General features: G+C 49.1%; 1 protein-coding gene across 1 annotated transcript in view; it reads left to right on the top strand.

Annotated features, from left to right (window-relative positions):
- Positions 1–21,652, top strand: part of GPR158 (G protein-coupled receptor 158) — a 352,985-nt gene that overhangs the window by 246,699 nt on the left and 84,634 nt on the right. The window contains exon 6 of the mRNA XM_074986282.1: positions 11,157–11,266. Coding sequence (XP_074842383.1) covers positions 11,157–11,266 — 110 coding nt within the window. The remainder of the gene's footprint in view (positions 1–11,156; positions 11,267–21,652) is intronic.

Genomic DNA, 21,652 nt, shown 5'->3' on the forward strand with positions numbered 1-21,652 from the left:
AAGGAGACCCGCCCTCTGAATCACTGCCCCACAAAAAAGGGCTCTAATATCTCCACAGAGAGGAAGTACAGATTGGATCCATGGACTATAAAATGGATAGAAAGCTGGCTTGACGGTCAGGCCCAACAGTAGTGGTCAATGGCTCAATATCTGGATGGCGGTCGGTTTCAAGTGGAGTGCCACAAGGCTTGGTTCTGGGGCTGGTGTTGTTCAACATCTTTATTAATGAGCTGTGTAACTCTTCTATTAATGCCAGGTGCCTGCCAGAAGGGCTGGGTTCAGCTCTTAGGGGTTTTCTGTCAAGGATACAACCAACCGGCTCAAGCCACCACCCAGTGGCCTGGAACAATCTCACCCCACTTGCTGGGTGTCTGTCAGGTGGTTCCCCCGCCCACCCCCCAACAAGCACAAAGTCTAAGATGGAAACAGCTTATTTAATAACGATAACCTAACCCAAGTTGACTCAGTGACATATGCAATGTATCTAAGCAAAGGAGAGATACACCCCTTTAACAAGATGCCATCCCCATATGTTATAGAACTAAGTCTCTTGCTGGGGCTCTTTGCCATTACACACCGTTACAGGGGGTACCTCTCACAGTGCAGTCCCAGACCCAGAGCCCACAGATACATCACCAGGGCAGTACTAGCTGTCCACTTGTCTGCAGCGCCCCGCTGACTGCCACCTGTTGGCAGCTGGCTGCTCCTCCTACCGGCCGCCAGCTGGTTACGCTGTCCATCCTCTGCTCCTTCTACCGGCCACCCACCGGTCACACCGTCTGCTGCTTCTCCTACTGGCTGCCCGCTGGTTGCGCATCCATCCGTCACTCCTCCTACCGGCCCCCCCACCAGTCACGCTGTCTGCTGCTCCTCCTACCGGCTGCCCGCTGGTCACGCTGTCCACTGCTCCTCTTACTGGCTGGCCGCTGGTTGCACCATCCGTCCGTCTGCTGCTCCTCCTACTGGCTGCCCGCTCGTTGCGCTGTCCGTCTGCCACTCCTCCTAACAGCCACCCACCGGTCGCGCTGTCCTTTTGTCACTCCTCCTACCGGCCTCCCGCCAGTCGTACCGTCCACTGCTCCTCCTACCCTCCGCCCGCTGGTTGCGCCGTCTGCTGCTCCTCTTACCGGACGCCCGCCGGTCACGCTGTCTGTCCGCTGGTCCTCCTACTGGCTACCCACCAGTTGCACCATCTGTCCGTCGCTCCTCCTACTGTCTGCACCATCCGCTATGGGTTTCATCATCATCATCATCATCATCATCATCATCAATAACCGTGAGCTCAGCACCCGTTGGTGTCTGATACCTCTCTCACTATTTCCTTCCATATTTCCCTATCCAGTGCAGAGTGGCTTAGTTTCTGTAGACTAGCTCTGCACCAATCTACTACATCATGGCTATGTCTACACTAGCCCCAAACTTCGAAATAGCCATGCAAATGGCCATTTCGAAGTTTACTAATGAAGTGCTGAAATACATATTCAGCGCCTCATTAGCATGCGGGCGGCCGCTGCAGTTCGAAATTGATGCAGCTCGCCGCCGCGCAGCTCGTCCCAATGGGGCTCCTTTTCGAAAGGACCCCACCTTCTTCGAAGTCCCCTTATTCCTATGAGCAGATGGGAATAAGGGGACTTCGAAGTAGGCGGGGTCCTTTCAAAAAGGACGAGCCGCGCGGCGGCAAGCCATGTCAATTTCGAAGTGCCGCAGCCGCCCTCATGCTAATGAGGTGCTGAATATGTATTTCATGGCCATTTCGAAGTTTGGGGCTAGTGTAGACACGGCCCATCTATCCATTCTCTGTGGGGTCTGCCTCTCCTATTTGAACCATCCATTGTGCCGAATACTAGGGTCTCAAGTTTTCGTTCATCGTTCATTCTGCAAATATATCCAAATAGTTGTAGCGTCCATTTTATAACCTTCTGCAGCACGTTCTCTTTCGACTGTATATTCCCATATAACTCCTCATTGGTGACCTTCTGCATCCATCCTATTCTCAGAATCTTTCTGTACCAACTCCTTTTGAACGCCAATATTCTTCTTTTTGAATCTTTCGTTATCACCCACGTCTCACATCCGTACAACATGCTGCTGAATACACGTTTTCAAGACGCCCAGCTTTGTTCTTAAGCTAATTGCTTTGCTTTTCCAGATCTTATCCATCTCCTTTGAACTCGCTCTTGCTTTCGCTAATCTAGTCATTGTTTCCTTCTAACAGTCTAGATCATACGTTATGTTGCTCCCCAGATATGTGAACTTCTCTACATTTTCTAGTTCAATAATATCCACACAGATCTTCCTTCCTATTTCCTTATCTCCAAATACCAGTGTTTTTGTTTTATCCTGAGGCAAAACCTTGTGATTTCAGCTCTTGGTGGCCTCAGCTGCCACTCAGTGATTTCAGCTCTTAATAGCCACCAATGTGGAGTCTCATAAAAAGAACGCTAGTATCCAGCTCTATCATTTAATAGGTGCGGGGGCGGGGGCTAGTTAGACCAGGGCTTATAGCTATATGGCCAAGTAGCAGAGAGGGAGCCGTGCTCATCTATACACTATCAAAACAAAAAGCCGTCAAGCAGCACCTTAAAGACAAGCAAAACGGTTTATTGGGTCAGCTTTCGTGGGAGAGAAGTGGGTCTGTCCCACAAAAGCTCACCCAATATACTATTTTGCTTGTCTTTAAGGTGCATCTCTCAACCCCCCAGCTGATGGCCGCCATGGAGGACCCAGCAATTTCGACGTTGCGGGACGCGGATCGTCTACACGGTCCCTACTTCGACGTTGAACGTCGAAGTAGGGCGCTATTCCTATCTCCTCGGCTGCGTCTACACGTGCACGCTACTTCGAAGTAGCGGCACCAACTTCGAAATAGTGCCCGTCACGTCTACACGCGTCGGGCGCTATTTCGAAGTTAACTTCGACGTTAGGCGGCGAGACGTCGAAGTCGCTAACCTCATGAGGGGATAGGAATAGCGCCCTACTTCAACATTCAACGTCGAAGTAGGGACCGTGTAGACGATCCGCGTCCCGCAACGTCGATATTGCTGGGTCCTCCATGGCGGCCATCAGCTGGGGGGTTGAGAGATGCTCTCTCTCCAGCCCCTGCGGGGCTCTATGGTCACCGTGGGCAGCAGCCCTTAGCCCAGGGCTTCTGGCTGCTTCTGCGGCAGCTGGGGATCTATGCTGCAGGCACAGGGTCTGCAACCAGTTGTCAGCTCTGTGTATCTTGTGTTGTTTAGTGCAACTGTGTCTGGGAGGGGCCCTTTAAGGGAGCGGCTGGCTGTTGAGTCCGCCCTGTGACCCTGTCTGCAGCTGTGCCTGGCATCCCTATTTCGATGTGTGCTACTTTGACGTGTAGACGTTCCCTCGCTGCGCCTATTTCGATGTTGGGCTGAGCAACGTCGAAGTTGAACATCGACGTTGCCGGCCCTGGAGGACGTGTAGACGTTATTCATCGAAATAGACTATTTCAATGTCGCAACATCGAAATAAGCTATTTCGATGTTGGCTGCACGTGTAGACGTAGCCCTCATGAGGTTAGCGACTTCGACGTCTCGCCGCCTAACGTCGAAGTTAACTTCGAAATAGTGCCCGACGCGTGTAGACGCGATGGGCGCTATTTCGAAGTTGGTGCCGCTACTTCGAAGTAGTGTGCACGTGTAGACGCAGCTTTACTGTGGTTGCAGCCGGTCCACCATGTGTAAATGACAGCGGTTCCTCCTGGCTTTGCGGTGGTGCCTCTGGCCCCACGCAGTGAAGTATTTCCAGCTGCATCCGGTGAGGCAGCTCTGGCCATGTGGTGCCTCCAGCAGCTCCAGCCACTCAACTGGGTGCCTCCAGCCACGCGACAGTGTCCAGCACCTCCTCCATCAGTGGTGGCTCCAGTGAGTGGCAGGGTTTTACTCTGGGGGGCTAGGAGGAGGCTGGGGCTGGCGTAGCCTGGCAGGGATGGGTGGGCAGTAAACCCTCCCATATAACAGGCTTTCAGGAATAATTGACAACCTTTCCCCCCTGCCGCATTAGTCCGTTCTAGCGAGGGGGTTACTGTATAATATTCCTTCTTGACGTTGTTCTTCTGCTGTGGAGGAACCACAAGTGAATCAGGACAGTTTCACCCACCTACAAAACTCAGCACCAGGGGTAGTGCTACCAATTTTGTTATGTAAATCTGTAATCATGCTAATGTATAACATTGACAGCTGAAAACTGTAGCTTTCAATAGGAAATTACTGTCCTATACAGGCCTTTATCAGAAACCACCTTTAGAATGTTCTCCTGCCATTAGGGCTTGTCTACACTTGCCCCCAACTTCGAAGGGGGCACATTAATTAGGGCGATGGGAGATTACTAATGAAGTGCTGCAGTGAATACGCAGCACTTCATTAGGCTAATTCTCCCCCACAGCAACTTCAAAAGTGTCAAAACTTCAAAGTGCTGGCATGCATGTAGCTGAGGGCACTTCAAAGTGCCTTTACTCCTCAAAATTTTGGGGAGTAAAGGCACTTCAAAGTAGCATGGGCTCTTCAAAGTGCCCACGGCTACATGCATGCCGGCACTTTGAAGTTTGTCACCTCGAAGTTGCTGTGGGGGAGAATTAGCCTAACGAAGTGCTGCGTATTCACTGCAGCACTTCAGTAGTAATCTCCCATTGCCCTGATTAACATGCCCCCTTCGAAGTTGGGGACAAGTGTAGACCCAGCCTAAGTGTTGTGGCATGCAGGGGATAGTGCAGGTAAGAAGCATTTCCATTTGTTTTTTTTCTTCCAACTAATATTCTAAGCAGAATGGGACAAGCAATTATTTTCTGACCATATGAAAATTATTTTCAATATTTCAAAAAAAATTCTTTCCTAAGTGAGGACAAAAAGTTAAAATCTTGAATATCTGAAAAGAATTTCAGATGTCAGTTGAAAAATTCTTTTAATTTTTGATCTTTTAAAATTATTTCTACATGGTTTTACTCTAAAACTTCATCTACACCTTGCAGCACTGGTGCTGGCATACCCTGTATGCTAAGGTAAGAGGCAGGCCATGTCCATCCTGCAGTAAGGACGTACAGCCACTGAAAAGATTTGGCAGAGAGAAGGTAGTGGGGAAGAACTTCAGTTGCTCCCCATTGCTGGAACCTTCACTGTGGCAAGGAAAAGCTCTGTCTAGCATCTTTCTTTGCTGCCCAAGTAGTCCCTAGTTGCAGGGAAAGGCTCCTACAATAGGGAGCTGACACTGCCTTCCCCAGCTGGATGGATGCAGCAGTGGGGAGTCAATGGAACATTATACTGCTAAAAACAGCAATGTACATGCACGGGGCATGGTTTGGGAGACCAGAAGGCATTTAGGGTGTGTTGTTGTGTACATATGCACACTCTTCAGGTGTATCTCTAGTCTGTTTAACTAAGCTGTGCCTCACCGCACACTGCTGTTTATATCTCAGCTCTGGTGAATGTGTGAATATGTATTCGACACGCTATGAAAAAGGTGTGCAATATAGATGTACCTTAAGGACTTGTCTACATGGTCCTGTAGTCTGTACTAGAGGGGTTATGAATTGTGGCATGCCCAAACTGCTGCAGTATAACTTCCCCGCATCCCATCTCCCCACGTGGATGTTGCCATTGTGAATGAAAGAGTGTGCATTACAGTTCACACCTCCATAGCACAAAGTACTTGGCCATGTAGATAAGTCCTAAAGGAAAAGTCATTTTGACTTGAAAAGAACTTTTTTTTTTTATTTAGAAAATGTTGAAGCAGGTCGTAACTTTTTTCACAAAGTCTTGACACTGTTAATTTGTCAAAACTAATGCTTTCCGAGCAACGGTTTCAATGTTGATGATTCAGCATTTTCAGAAGACAAATATTTCATTAAAAATTCTCAGCCAGCGATAATTCTAAGTTCATTTCATGACTGAAGATGGATAGTGTGGTGTGATGGGGTTCAGGGGTCCCCAAGCACTGCACCTCATCCTCAGCCAGGAGTGCCTCTCACTCAGCAGGTAGAACAGGAAGTTTATTAGGCGACAGAGACACAGTGTAGTGCAGGAGTGTCAGTACAGCAGGCAGACAGTCATTTCAATCCATTTTGGGGAGAGGAGGCCTGAGGGGTGTCTCATCTAGGGACTAGCCCTCTGCTCTCCTGCTCTCTCCTCAGCACAGGCTAGCTGCCTTCCAACTCCCCAACCCCACCCCACACCTTCTAACTGCCACCTCTCATTCAAACGAGCTGAGTTCCTCCCGGCTCTTTGTTCAGGACAGAGGCGTTACCTGCCAGCTTAGGTTACAGACAGCGGGGGGTCATCACTAGCTGGTGTGAGCTGCTCAGCCTCACTCACACATACATGCACCCCCAACTCCATCACATGTAGGTCCACCATGACCAGGCTGTCCTCCTACCACTCTTGCTTCTGCTGGGAAGAAGAGAGGGTAAACTGTCTCACCGGTGATTGCTTTCATGCTGTGATGTAATTTAGCTCAAGAATGAGCACACTAGAGATGAGTGAATCAGGGTTTGAATATTTATGGAAAGATTGAGATTCACTTCTCCTCAGACACTTGCTTTCTTCAATTTTCATATCACTCCCTATCTCAGTGTCAGCCATAAGTAGCATTGGTGGTGACAGCCCAGTAGCACATTCAGCATCTTTGCTAAGCTCCATTGCCACTGGTAGAAATGTAATGACAGATACAGTTTCATGTTCTTCTTTTTTCACCTTGCAGCATTTGTCAAATTTTGCTTCTCTGAAGCACATCCAGTCCATTGAGGGTGGATTGACAAAAGCAGGAGACAGTTTGCATTGTTTTTGATTTGGCAAAACACGATTTATTAAACTGTTAAATCTTGGTTTTTCAGCAAAAGAAACCTCAGCGAAATAGAGATGTTTTTTTTCCAGGTCTCATTCTATATCTGCACCTCTGCCATTTTTTTCTTTGACCATTCCTCAATCGATGTGTGCCATCCAGAGGACTTAGTGCTGGGCTTCTTGCCAACATCCTGGGCTAGACTTCTTGCTCAGGATAAAGCATTTACTTAGGAAGATAATATAATGTGGCAGAGCGTAGACACAATAATACATCTACTGCCAGAAGGTGCTATGTAATGGCTAACTGGCAGATGGCCCTGCACATTTCAGTTCATTTTTCTTCTAGACTGAGGGCGACATCCCATTTTACTGATCCTGAACACTAAGTACATTATATAACTCATTGTTTGTTCATAATTATTGAATACTGTTGTATTTGTACTTTGCAAACCTAGAGGAAGACGCAGCCCCTGTCACAATTAGTTTCCAAGTTTTTTTCTTTCTAGCTTATAAAATATTCCTCTCCAAAAGCTCTAAGTCCTTCTAGAACAGCCTAAGTTAGATACAGACAATACAATTCAGACACACAAGATGCCAATCAAGTTAACTTTGTAAGGGGGCATAGATTTTCACTTGTTTCCCCCGTCTCTCAAGTGACAATGAAAGCTTTTGATGGAAAAGTGTATTTGTAAAGAAAGGATTAAAAGGAAGAGTGGGAGGTTGTTTTTTTGAAATGGAGAGTGCTCCAAGCATAGGTTTTAGGACAGAATAAGGTACAAGGATAAGACTGGTAGAAGGACACAAAACAGGTGTCTGAAGGAGGCTCTGGCAACTGTAGAGGTTGTTAGAGGAAATGAGTAGAGCTATATAAATAGGGGTGAAGTTGAGGGCCTTGCAGGTTAGGAAGAAAAGTTTGAACTTGATGAAGAAGGGGAGGGAAAGTCAGCAAAGAGACTGGGTGAGAAGAGTGAATCACTGAAGTGATGAGAGAGGAAGATGATTGCAGCAGATGTTATATATTTACTGGAAGGAGACGAGATGAAATGTAGGAAAGTAGGAATTTATGGAAGTTGCGATGAGGTCAAAAGGTGAACAGAGATAATTATTGTCATGCCCTCCCTGTGCTTTATGAGAATTGACTTATGAATTTGAATATGCATTACTCAAAGATGCTTTAGACAAAATCCTTTATGTAACATATCAACTTTAAATGTTACAGTAAGCTGAATTTATATATCCTGTTTTTGTGCATGCATCATTCTTCTATGTGAAATTAGAAATGTTAAGTGTGGATATATTTATAATTCTGAATGTTCTAGTGAAGGCCATAACTGATGCTCCTGAAAATTAATGGCTCAGTGATGAAGTCAATGACCTGTAAATAGTCTTCTGTAAACCAAAACTGTGGTTCATCCTTGAACAACATGGCCAGGCCACCAGATTCTGGAACCCATTTTGGATTTGTCTGCTTTTCCACTGAGGGTGAGAAAAATTTCAACTGAGCACAAAGAGTTTCTACTTTACGCCAAAGGGATATAAAGGGGTTTTGCAAACAAGACGACAGACATCAAAAGATCACAGTAACATTTACCAGCTGAAATGCCCAAAATAGAAAGCTACTTAGCTTGTAAAAGAGATGTTTAGAAGATGAACTGTTGATGGTTAGGATTCACGTGCAACAAGTTGCTTAATATATTAGAATTAACTGAAGTTCTTTTATTTATTTTAACATAGTAACTTACTTTGATCTGATTATTTTCACTTGTAACCACTTACGTCCTACTTTTTATATGTAATAAAACCACTTTTGTTCATTATCAAGCCCAGTGTAAATAATTGTTACCTGGGTGTACCTGGGGGCGGGGGGGTGATGAGCAATCACTGTGCATCTCTCTCTTGCATTGATAAAGAAGACTGACCTGATGCTATGAACTTTCTCTGTGCAAACCTTTTACACATAGTAAGATGTATTTGGTCTTTTGTCCCCTTTTGGGGATTGGTTTTCCAGATGCTGAACCCTCCCAGGACTGAACTAGGTTAGCATTTATATTGCTCTGCAGGAGCTGGTTATCCCAACTCTGTGCGTTTGCCAGGGGAGACCAGAGCTTCTGGCCCAGCAGGACAGGGCGGTGGGGAGTCCCACGGAACAGAAAGGTAGGCATCAGTGGCTCAATCAGCACACCAGTGGACAACAAAATGGATTTCTGTGAGTCACCCTGTGCCAGTTACCATTCAATGGGAGGAGATGTTGTAGAGCAGTAGTGTCCAATAGTAATTCAAGGATCACCACGCTTGTGATTGTCATCCTTCCATATTTGCTACAGCCCCGGCCACTCTAAATAAATGCCCTCCCCCTCCCCCAGAGCCAGGCACCCCCAACCCCCCATTCTAAATTGATGCCCACAATGCACCAGAGCTACTGGGACCATCAGAGCCACCTGGGATCACCATATGGGCTGGAACGTCCTGGGGCCAACAGAGCCACCAGACCTGGGGCTGCTAGGGTGGCCAGAGCCTCCTGGGGCTGCTAGAGGCACTAGGGCTGCTGGAGCTGCTGGGCTCCCAGAACTGCCTGGGGCTGCTAAGGCCGCCTGGGGTTGCTGGAGCAACTGGAGCTGCCTGGGGTCACTGGGGCCAGAGCCACCGGAATGGCTGGAGCCTCTAGGGCTGCCGCCACCAGAGCTGCTGGAGCCGCTGGGGCTGCCAGAGTGGCTGGAGTCACTTGGGGCTGCTGGAGTCGCTGTGGCTGCTGCTACTGGGGCCATCGGAATGGCCAGAGATGCTGGGACTAGAGCCACTGCTGCTGCCACAAGCTTCTTCCGCCAGGCAGTGGGGCATGAGCACAGAACAGCAGACAGCGCTCCTTGCATGTAGGAGGAGCCACAATTGCCGCACCATGGTGTCCTGTTTGCCGCAAGTGGCAAAAATATTTGGGTGTCGTGGTTGTAGAGGAAGAGGAAGGTAGGTTTTTGAGAGTACAGAGTTTGTAGAAGAGAAGGTGGAGGATGAGAGGAGTCATATATGAAACAAAGATACTGATGCTAAGGATGGTGATGTTATAAACAGTAGTTAAGGGAGGATTTGAGAGGGAAAATAAGATGCCCACATTTTGGCACGTTTGTTATAGGGAATTACTGTGATGGGTGATATAAGTGTTGTACTAAATGTAATCAGTTGAGCTGTAAGAAGACACCCACCAAAGAGTACTGTAACAATCCCATGATGGGATCCAAATCTGGGCACTGGGCATCATGGGATTAAGAGATTATTATGTGCTCAGGCATCCCCTTCAGAAAGTACTCCATCTGCTGCATGAATTAAAAGTCAGGGTATTTGCTCATTTGGGTGGCAAGTTAGCAGATCTGCAGAGCAGAGTAAAGCCCAAGGCTAAGTCTATGCTAGGGAAATAAGTCAATTTCAGACACCCAATTCTACCTACAGCATTTGCATAGCTAGAATCAATGTATCGGAATCGATTTATTTCCCACAGTTTTGACTTACAGAAGACCTAATCTCTGTACGTTCACATTGATCTCCCGTATTCCATGCGACAGCATGGAGTACAGGGGTCACTGCCAGCCCCAGAAAGACCAATTTTTGCTGCGTCTTCACCAGACATACAAAATCGAACTCTGGAAGATCGACCCTAATTAGTATAGATAAGCACTAAGACTCTGACATTGCTTCCTAAAGGGGAGAAAAAGGAGGACAGATCCTGGAGACAACCATAGAGGGAAGTATTCTATGGTTCCTGGGCACTGGTAACTCCCTCTTAATTGTAGTTTGGGTTCCCCCCCCCAGGGAGAAGCCTTGGACTAAACTGACCCCAGAGGGGCAGAAGAGAGGAAGAGGCCTAGAGAGGAAAGTTATAAGCAGCCTTCAGTGCCACTACTGGTAGCCCCAAGGGTCAGAACATGGTGCACTGGAAGGGTCCAGGATCTCCTCCCCACAATCTCCTTGGCAATCAGGACTTTCAGTTATGACTACTAGGCCATATTCCCCAACCACACCCCAAGTGAGGACTGTTACGAGCCCAAAAAAATTCTACTTTTGTGCTCTTGTTATTCCTGGAGACAAGATTTCATTTTGTAAAACGTCGATAGATGTGTATTTAGAGGTTCTATCACTTCATAGCTTGTCAAAGGACCTTTGCCAGCTCCATTCAGAGGACAATCAGCAGCCAGAACTGTGCCAATGAGTTGAACAGATTATCTAAGTACTTTACTGTAAAATGTCAATGTGCAGTTGTACGAGCTTGAAAATGTCCACTGCATATATTGTCCAAATCGATCCTGCATTTGAATCAAGAATTTCCATATGAAAGCTGGCACTGAAGCTCTCTTCCTTTGTCTCTCTGTTTCACAGGTTATCATTTTGTATTTTGAGCCAAGCACATTTCGCTGTGTTCTCCTAAGATGGGTTCGTCTTCTGGGCTTTACTACTGTTTATGGAACTGTGACACTCAAGCTCCACAGGTATTTCATATCCTATGAATTTATATCATTTTTTGTGTGGTCAATTAGAATCAAGAACTGTGACGATTTATTAAAATCACTAGCTCTTCATGAGTTTTAAAGCTAATGCCTATCTCTTCTTAATGTTGCTGAAGTAGTAGTGGTAGCCATAATTTTTTAAGATTCTATTTGCCAGAATGTTTGAGTCAGGGCTGCAGGATTTGATTAAGGAAGAATAATTTGTACCGGCACACTGTAAAATCATACAGAGTTTCTAGCAGAGGGGAAAAAGATGTATTTGAAGATTAAGGGAAGTAAAATGTCTAATTATTTCTTCAAAGGTCCAAAGAGAAAAAAAGTAGAAAAGGATTTTTTCTTTTAATTTTATAAATGTTTTGATACCACAATAACGGACACTATAGAAAACCCTAAAACAAGCAGAATGTCGTACCTGCTTAGTATGAAGCCTTTTGAAAGCTCACAAGCCAAGGGTTGCTTTCCTCAGGCCCAGATGACAGATAGTCTGGTGCTATCACAAATTTAACTGCCTGCCAGAGAAAATGTTCAGGGAATTACAGGTTATGTTTGAAGAAATTCAGCTGAACAGGCAGAGCACTAAACTAGAGACACTGATGCTTGGAAACCAACTTCAAATCCCACCTCTGCATTCTCCTTACCAATCAATGCCTTTTGTGGGCATGCATTAGATAAAATCTAAACATTTTTCCCCTTATATGACAATGAAAAGAAATACAGAGGAATTCTTATTTCTGTATCCATTGCATAAATATATTTACAGAGCAAAAGGGAGGATATAAATATTGGTACTTAAAAAAGCTGATGAAGATCTTTAAGCTGTAAAGTATCCATGCTTATATTTTACTCTAGCTTCATTAGTCCATTGCCATGATATACAAGTGAGGTCTAGTATAAAGCTCTTAAATGTGCTGTGATAAAACCAATGACATCTGGACTTTGCAGTCATTATGTGTATTGGCATCAGTAGGCATTCTTTGCCTGTTTGTGTAATGATTTCTGATCTCCTCTTTGCATTGAAATATATAAAAAATGTCACAATTGATGTTCTAAGTAACTTTTTTGGAAAGAATGAATGATCGGAAGAAATTGGACTGTAGAGAACATAGAGGAGAATTGAGGGCTTTGATTAGAGGAGCTGTTATCTTGAACTCAGAACAAGAACCTAGGAAGGTCCAAGATTGTTCCTCATCTGGTCCTGTAACAGTCTGATCAATTATCCCCATATTGACAGGGTACATGTCACCGCACAACAAGATGCAGAGATAAAATTTCTCAATACCTTAAATGACTGCTTTTTGGAGCAGCTGGTAGAGGAATCTGCAAGGGGAGAGACATTTCTCGATTTAGTCCTGAGTGGAATGCAGGATTTGATCCAAGTGGTAACTATGACAGGGCCACTTGGAAATAGTGACTATAATATAACAACATAGCTACGTCTACACGTGAAGCCTACTTCGAAGTAGCTTATTTCAATGAATAACGTCTACACGTCCTCCAGGGCTGGCAACGTCGACGTTCAACATCGACATTGCGCAGCACCACATCGAAATAGGTGCTGCGAGGGAACGTCTACACACCAAAATAGCACACATCGAAATAAGGGTGCCAGGCACAGCTGCAGACAGGGTCACAGGGCGGACTCAACAGCAAGCCGCTCCCTTAAAGGGCCCCTCCCAGATACACTTGCACTAAACAACACAAGATCCACAGAGCCGACAACTGGTTGCAGACCCTGTGCATGCGGCATGGATCCCCAGCTGCAGCAGCAGCAGCCAGAAGCCCTGGGCTAAGGGCTGCTGCACACGGTGACCATAGAGCCCCGCAGGGGCTGGAGAGAGAGCGTCTCTCAACCCCTCAGCTGATGGCCACCGTGGCGGATCCCGCTATTTCGATGTTGCGGGACGCGGATCGTCTACACGTGCCCTACTTCGACGTTCAACTTCGAAATAGGGCGCTATTCCCGTCCCCTCATGGGGTTAGCGGCTTCGACGTCTTGCCGCCTAACGTTGATGTTAACATCGAAATAGCGCCCAACACGTGTAGCCGTGACGGGCGCTATTTCGAAGTTAGTGCCGCTACTTCGAAGTAGCGTGCACGTGTAGACACAGCTCATTTGACATACCTGTGGTGGGAAGAACACCTGTGGAGCATTTCATTAGTTCAAAACAAACAGCTCATCATTGACCTTTCAAAGGAACCACTGTTTTACTTTATGTCAGAAATACTGGAGCAGATTGACTTACATCAGCACATCTCACTGAAGATGTGGACAGACCCTCTTAAAATGGAAAATGAGGTAAAAACCAGTATGTGACTGTGGTTAGCAGACATAAACGACGAAGCATATGATATCTGAGTGACCCCTTTGTTCATTCACCAGAGGCCTGAAGAACGTCCATCAGCTCACTTCTGCAGCAATGTGTTGCCTATCAAATCTAGATATTAATTTGTTGTTGCTGTGACCTATTAAAGCCATATGAAAGAAGAATGGAAGTTAGACATGGAGAGAGATACAAACATGCTGAATGTCTGCATGAGGAATCATTCATTTAATATAGGCTGTGTGGTCAGTTAGAGATTCCAGAGGAAAATTTCTGTGCAACTTTATATGCCACTGGGTTAACTCATTTGCCCATGCAACAAAAATATACTTCAGCTACAGTATTACCTTCCCCTTTTCTTCAGGACTTTGGTTTTATTTTTTCAAAATAATTTTTGACACAAGTTCTACATAGTCATGTTCTTCCCCTCAAACCAGGGCTTTTGTAAGAATGTGCCTACCACCTGCGGGAACATAGGCCATACATGCTGAAACTAAGCCACTCTGCAATGGACAGGGAAAGATGGAAAGGAATAGTGAGAGAGGCGTCAGACACCAATGGGCACTGAGCCCACATTTGTTGATGATGATGATGATACATGTTGAAGTCAAGACAATCCTTTTTATCCTGTTCTCTTGCACTGAATGCACCCTGCAGGATTATACCCTGGAAACCATCCAGCTGAGAGTTATTAGTAGACCCAGGGACTCCTGCAGGAACCTTCCTACTGTCTGCAGCTCTTTAGCTCAACTTAGCTTCTGAGTGTCTTTTACAAGGACTAAAACATCTTCCACTTATCACCTGATCCCTGGCCTCACTTCATCAGCTGGGCAGCAGCTGATGAGTCACAGGTAGATCTGGGCCACCCCTCTCCTTTAAAAAACAGCCATCCAGATCATATGAAAAACAACTTGTCATTTCAGAGCAGTGTCAGTTTGGCATTTCAGTCCCCAAAGCCAGAGATAATTTTGTGTGTGCACTGAAGAGGTATTAGAATGAAACGGAGCCCTCTGTGGTTTTTGAATGCAGGCCTAATTCCCTACAAGTGTTTTACCTTGGAACTGGGGCTTCTTTTACACTCGGATTTGAAACTGGCTGTGCAGGTACCTTGGCTGGTCAGGGAAAAGAAATTTGTGCACTGCAATGTGTGGATTTTGTGCTTGGATTATGAGAAGTTTGAAGGAGGACACGGGTTAACTGCTGCTCACAAACCAGGAAAACTAGTAGAAGAAGTAGAAGTGGGTGGCAACTTGGGCGCAGTGGCCCTGAGATGGTAGATTTCAGGATCCTGAGAAAAGGAAGAAGGGTGAGCAGTCACGTACAGACCCTTGATTTCAGAAGAGCAGACTTCGAATCCCTGAGAGAACTGATCAGCGGGATCCCATGGGAAACAGATATGGAAGGGAAAGGAGTTCAGGGGAACGGCAGTACTTTAAAGAAGTCTTATTGAAGGCACAGGAACAAACCATCCCAATGCGCAGTAAGAGGAGCACACATGGTAGGCAACCAGCTTGGCTTAACAGGGAAATTCTTGGCGAGCTCAAACTCAAAAGGGATGCATATAAGAAGCAGAATCTTGGACATATGACTAAGGAGGAGTATAAATATATATCTGGAGAATGCCGGGAAGTAATCAGGAAAGCAAAAGCACAATTGGAATTGCAGCTAGTAAGGAATGTGAAGAGTAACAAGAAGGGTTTCTAAAGACATGTAAAAAATAGGAGGGTGATCAGAGAGGGTGTGGGGCCATTACTGGATGAGAGAGGTAACCTAGTGACAGATGATGCAGGAAAAGCTGAAGTACTCAATATTTTTTTTGCCTCAGTCTTCACGGACAAGATCAGTTCCCAATCTATGACACGAGGCAATGTGGTATGGGAAGGAGGTGGGCAGCCCTCATTGGGAAAGAACGGGTTAAGAGCTACTTAGAAAAGGTAGTAGTACACAAATCCATGGGCCTGGATTTAATGTATCCAAAGCTGCATCTACACATGCACGCTACTTCGAAGTAGCGGCACCAACTTCAAAATAGCGCCCGTCGCGTCTACACGCGTCGGGCGCTATTTCGAAGTTAACTTCGACGTTAGGCGGCGAGACGTCGAAGCCGCTAACCTCATGAGGAGATAGGAATAGCGCCCTACTTCGACGTTCAACGTCGAAGTAGGGACCATGTAGACGATCCGCATCCCGCAACGTCGAAATTGCTGGGTCCTCCATGGCAGCCATCAGCTGGGGGGTTGAGAGATGCTCTCTCTCCAGCCCCTGCGGGGCTCTATGGTCACCGTGGGCAGCAGCCCTTAGCCCAGGGCTTCTGGCTGCTTCTGCGGCAGCTGGGGATCTATGCTGCAGGCACAGGGTCTGCAACCAGTTGTCAGCTCTGTGTATCTTGTGTTGTTTAGTGCAACTGTGTCTGGGAGGGGCCCTTTAAGGGAGCGGCTTGCTGTTGAGTCCGCCCTGTGACCCTGTCTGCAGCTGTGCCTGGCATCCCTATTTTGATGTGTGCTACTTTGACGTGTAGACGTTCCCTCGCTGCGCCTATTTCGATGTTGGGCTGAGCAACGTCGAAGTTGAACATCGACGTTGCTGGCCCTGGAGGACGTGTAGACGTTATTCATCGAAATAGACTATTTCGATGTTGGCTGCACGTGTAGACGTAGCCCAAGGGTACTGAGGGAATTGATAGATGTCATTGCAGAGCCTGTGGTCATTATCTTTGAAAACTCGTGGAGATCAGGAGAGATCCCGGATGATTGGAAAAAGGTAAATGTAGTGCCCATCTTTAAAAAAAAGGAAAGGACAATCGAGGGAACTATAGACTGGTCAGCCTTACCTCAGTCCCTGGAAAAATCATGGAGGGGATCCTCAAGGAAACCATTTTGGAGCACTTGGAAGAGGGGAAAGTGATCAAGAATAATCAATATGGATTCACCAAGGGCAAGCTGTGATTAGCTTCTTTGGTCAGGCAGGACCTGCCCTTGGTGAATCCATGTTGACTACTCTTGATCACTTTCCCCTTTTCCAAATTCTCCAAAATGGATTCCTTGAGGATCCCCTCCTTGACTTTAGCAAAGCTTTTGATACAAAGTCTCCCATAACATTCTTACCCATAAGTTAAGGAAGTATGGATTGGATACAAGAACTGCAAGGTGGATAGAAAACTGGCTTGACGGATGGGCCCAATGGGATCTGCTCAATGACTCAATGTCTGGTTGGTGGTCAGGTTCAAGTGGATTGCCCCAGGGATCAGTTCTAGGGCCAGTACTGTTCAACACCTTTATTAATGACACGGATGGGGAGATGGATTGCACCCTCAGCAAATTTGCAGATGACACTAAGCTAGACGGTCAAGTAGATACATTGGCGAGTAGGGATAGTGTCCAGAGTGACCAAGACAAATTGGAGGATTGAGCCAAAAGAAATTGGATGAGGTTCAACAAGGAGAAGTGCAGAATCCTGTGCTTAGGACAGAAGAATCTCAACAATGGTAAAGGCTGGTGACTGAATGGCTAAGTAGCAGTGCAGCAGAAAAGGACCTGGGTATTTCAGTGGATGAGAGATTGGGTATGATTCAACAGCATGCCCTTGTAGCCAAAAAGGCTAATCACATATTTGGGGTGCATGAGGAGAAGCATTTCCATCAGATCTAGAGAAGTTATTGTACCCTTCCACTCAGCACTGGTGAGGCCACATCTGGAGTACTGCATCCAATTCTGGGCCCCTCAGTATAAAAGTATGTGGACACATTGGAGCTGGTTCAGCGAAGGGCAAAAATAATGATTAAGGGGCTGGAAAACATGACTTCTGAGGAGAGGCTGAGGGATTTGGGTGTATTTAGTTTACAGAAGAGAAGACTGACAGGTGATTTGATAGCAGCATTCAACATCCTGACAGGGGGCTCTAAAGAGGAATGAGACTGTTCTCAATGGTGACAGATGGCAGAACAAGGAGCAATGGTCTGAAGTTACAGAAGGAGAGGTGTAGGTTGGATATTAGGAAAAAATTATTTCACCAGGAGGGTGCTGAAGCACTGGAATGTGTTACTGAGGCAGGTGGTAGAATCTCCATCCTTAGAGGTTTTTAAGTCCCAGCTTGACATAGTCATGGCTGGGATGGTTTAGTTGGGGATGATCCTGCTTTAGGCAGGAGGGTTGGACGAGATGACCTCCTGAGGTCCCTTCCAGCCCTAAAATTCTATGATTCTATATATTGTGACACGGGGATTGCTTACTAGAGGCTGATTTGGGTGGAGAGAAGTGGGCTGCCTTGGAACCATGGTTTGGCTACTCTGCAGTGTCTAACCTGAAAAGTTGTGATCTATGGGACACTGTGGTGATTCACTTAGGAAAAAGAATTATTTGTTGTGTATTTTATGCAATGCATGAGAGCGTATTTGAAACACATCAGAGATTTGTTTCTAGGAGCTGTGATAACTTGCTGTGATTTGGCTGAGCATCTAAATAATTATCACAATATAGCTACGTCTACACTGGTATGCTACATTGAAATAGCTTATTTCGATGTAGCGAAATCGAAATAAGCTATTTCGATGAATAGCATCTACACCTCCTCCAGGGCTTGTGCCGTCGACGTTCAACGTTGACGTTGGACAGCACTGCATCGATGTAGGCGCTGCAGGGCAGCGTCTACACACCAAAGCGGCCCAAATCGAAATAAGGGTGCCAGGAACAGCTACAGATAGGGTCACAGGTCAGACTAGCACTTCTGGGGCAACAGCAAGCCACTAATTTAAAGGGCCCCTCCCAGACACACTCAGCCTGCACAGCACGGGGTCTGCAGAGCCACAGGCATGCACACCCCATGGAAGCAGCATGGACCCCCAGCAGGAGCAGCTGCAGCAGCAGCAGCAGCCAGAGGCCCACACACCCGTCCCTGGAGGAGCAGTGGTTGCCCTGCTCAGTGCCATGCAGGAGGCAGCTGACCATCTTTTATTTCAGAAAGGTGAGCTGTCCTTGGGGGATGAGGAAGCAGCCCCAGACCTTGCTGCCCTCCCAGCCCCCCGCCCACCGCACACGCCGCCGGCTGTGGAGATACCCCACGAGCACAGACTGGTGGGAGCGGCTGGTGCTCGGTGAGTGGGACAATGACTGCTGGCTCTGGAACTTCAGAATGAGCCGGCAGACATTCCTGGAGCTCTGCCAGTGGCTCACCCCTGCCTTAGGGCACCAGGACACCCCCATGTGACATGCCCTCACCATAAAGAAACGGGTCGGCATTGCTGTCTGGAAGCTGGCCACTCCAGACAGCTACCGATCCGTAGGGCAGCAGTTCGGCGTGGGCAAGGCCACCATTGGGGCTGTCCTCATGGAGGTAAGAGGACCCAGGGGGAGGGGGTAGAGCCTGGGGGGGAGGAGGGAGCCCGGGGGGGAGGGCCAGACACACCCTGCACACCCCTCACCGGTGCTCTCTCATGTCCTTCCCCTGCAGGTCGTCCGCACAGTCAATGCCCTGCTCCTCCACAGGCTCGTGCGGCTTAGGGACCTGGATGCTGCTGTCACGGGGTTTGCCAGCCTGGGCTTCCCAAATTGCTTTGGGGCTCTGGATGGGACCCATATCCCCATCCGTGCCCCGGAGCACAGTGGAGGACACTTCCTCAATAGGAAGGGATACCATTCCATGATCCTCCAGGCCTTGGTGGACAGCTGGGGCCGCCTCTTGGGCATTTCTGTTGGCTGGCCTGGCAGCACCCACAACGCCCGGGTGTTCAGAAATTCGGGCCTGTGCTGCCAGCTGGAGGCGGGGACCTACATTCCCCAGCGGGAGATCCCTGTGGGGGACATCACCATGCCCCTCTGCGTCGTTGCAGACGCGGCATACCCCCTCCAGCCCTGGCTCATGCACCCTTACAAGGGCCATCTCACAGCCAGCCAGGAGCGGTTCAACATGCGCTTGAACCATGTGCGCCAGGTGGTCAAGTGCACTTTCGGCCACCTCAAAGGGCGCTGGAGGTGCCTCCTCACCCGCCTGGATGCAGGCCTCCCCAACATCCCCCAGGTTGTGGGAGTATGCAGTGCACTCCACAGCCTGGTAGGGAGCAAGGGAGAGGCCTTCTTCCAGGGCTGGGCTGTGGAGGCTGGCAGGGCCGATGTCCAGCCACCCGCTGCCCCCAGTCGCCAGGTCAACCCTGAGGGGATCTGGGTCCGGGAGGCCCTGCGGGCCCATTTTGACCAGGCTGCGGGGTGAAAGCTGGCAGGACCAACTGCGGGTGAGCCACCCACTGCACCCCCCCATCCTCCACAACACTCCCTGCCCCCACGCCCACACCTCAGAGAACCCGAGAGCACCCCCCCACACCTCTGTACAATAAAAAAATTGAATTTTTTTAAACAAAACCCTGCAACCCTTTGTATTATTAATATGAAAACAGAAGAATAAGGGGGGAACTATGTACATGGGGGGCAGTTACAAAACAGGGGTAGAACAAAAACTATTTACACAAACATGGGGGAATGAGCCCAAAGGAGGGGGTCTTGGGGGGCAACGTCCTCAGCCACGCACCCCTATTGTCCTGTGCCTGGTGTTGTGGGGTGCAACCCACGTCTCGGACAGAGGCCTGGTCGAGGCTGCGTGGGGGCTGGGAGAACCAGCAGATACAGCTGGGCAGTGTCCGGAGGCCCATGGTGCCCCTCAGTGGCAGGCCCCAGGATGGCCGATGGTGGAGGGACGGCAGGCAGAGCGGCGGGCGGAGTGGCAGGGGGAGCCAAGTGCCACGCAATGTCCTGGAATGTGCGCATGAAGGCCCTCCAAGCCTCCTGGTGCCAGGCCAGCGCTCGCTCCTGGAGGTGGAGCCGCCACTCCTCCACCTGCAGGCGCCACTCGGACACCTCCAGCTAACGCCGGAGGGTGGCGAGCAGCTGGGGGTCTGTGGATGCCCGCAGATGGCCCCGCCGCTGTCGGCCTCGTCCTGGGGCTGGTCCGTGCTCCACCGAGGGGCTGGCCTGGTGGGATGGCCCCGGTGGGCTCTCCAGGACGACAGACGCTGCGCTGGTGCTCTCCGGGCCCTCTGATGGTGCAGCTGCGGAACAGAGGGGGGAAGAAGAGTGGAGACAGCCGTTAGTCTGGGCCCTGACCCGTGGCCCTTGTCCCCCCACCCCTCTGCTGCTGGTTCCCCATCCCCGTCCCCCGGAGATGCTGATGATGATGGGTGTCCAACCCCCCCGCGGGGGACCCTAGGTTCTGCTCCCCCCATCCCCAGGGATGGGGCATGGCGCTGTCCTGCGGGGGGACAGGGGCTGATGGACTCTTCTGAGGGACATGCCTCTGGTGTCCTCGGGGCCATGGTCATCTAGGTGTGTGGAGGGCCCTGGTCATGTCTCTTGTCCTCGCCCCTAAACCCCGGGGGTGTGCACCAGGGGGTACATACCTGATGCTCTGCTCCCACGGTCAGGGGACAGCCATCGGGCGGACACCCTGCTGGAGCTGCGGGAGGGGAGGGTGATCTGGAGCCCCCTGTCGCTGGAGGCTGCCTCCTCCTCCTCCTCCTCCTCCGGTGTCCCAGGGGTGGGCTCCTGTGGGGGAGCCCTGGGGTGCAGGGCTGGCCTCCAGGGCGGACTCCATCTCCGGGGCCTGCTGGGGCATGTCGGCCGATGTGTCAAGGGTGGCCGGGGGGGAGGAGGTGTACCGGGGGCCCAGGATTTCCCTGAGCTCCCTGTAAAAGGGGCAAGCGGAGGGGGCGGCCCCAGATCAGCTGGCCATGTCCCAGGCCTGGGTGTAACCCTGCCGCAGCTCCTTTACCTGACTTCTGACATGGTCAGGAGTGCAGGCAGGGTGACCCCGGGCAGCCAGGCCCTCGGCCAGCTGAGCGAACGCATCTGCGTTCCGCCTCTTGCTCCCCATTACCTGGAGCACCTCCTCCTCACCCCAGAGCCCCAGCAGGTCCCAGATTTCAGCCTCCGTCCAGGAGGGGCCCCGCTGCCTCTTCCCCCTCTGGCTGGCAGGCTGGGAGCCCTGGGTCCTCTTGGTGGGGGGTGCCCTGTGGGCGCTTGGGGGGCTGGCTGGCTGCCATGCAGTGCAGGGTTCTGGATTGTGG

This window comes from Carettochelys insculpta, chromosome 2 (assembly GCF_033958435.1).
Source record: "Carettochelys insculpta isolate YL-2023 chromosome 2, ASM3395843v1, whole genome shotgun sequence".
NCBI lineage: Eukaryota > Metazoa > Chordata > Testudines > Carettochelyidae > Carettochelys > Carettochelys insculpta.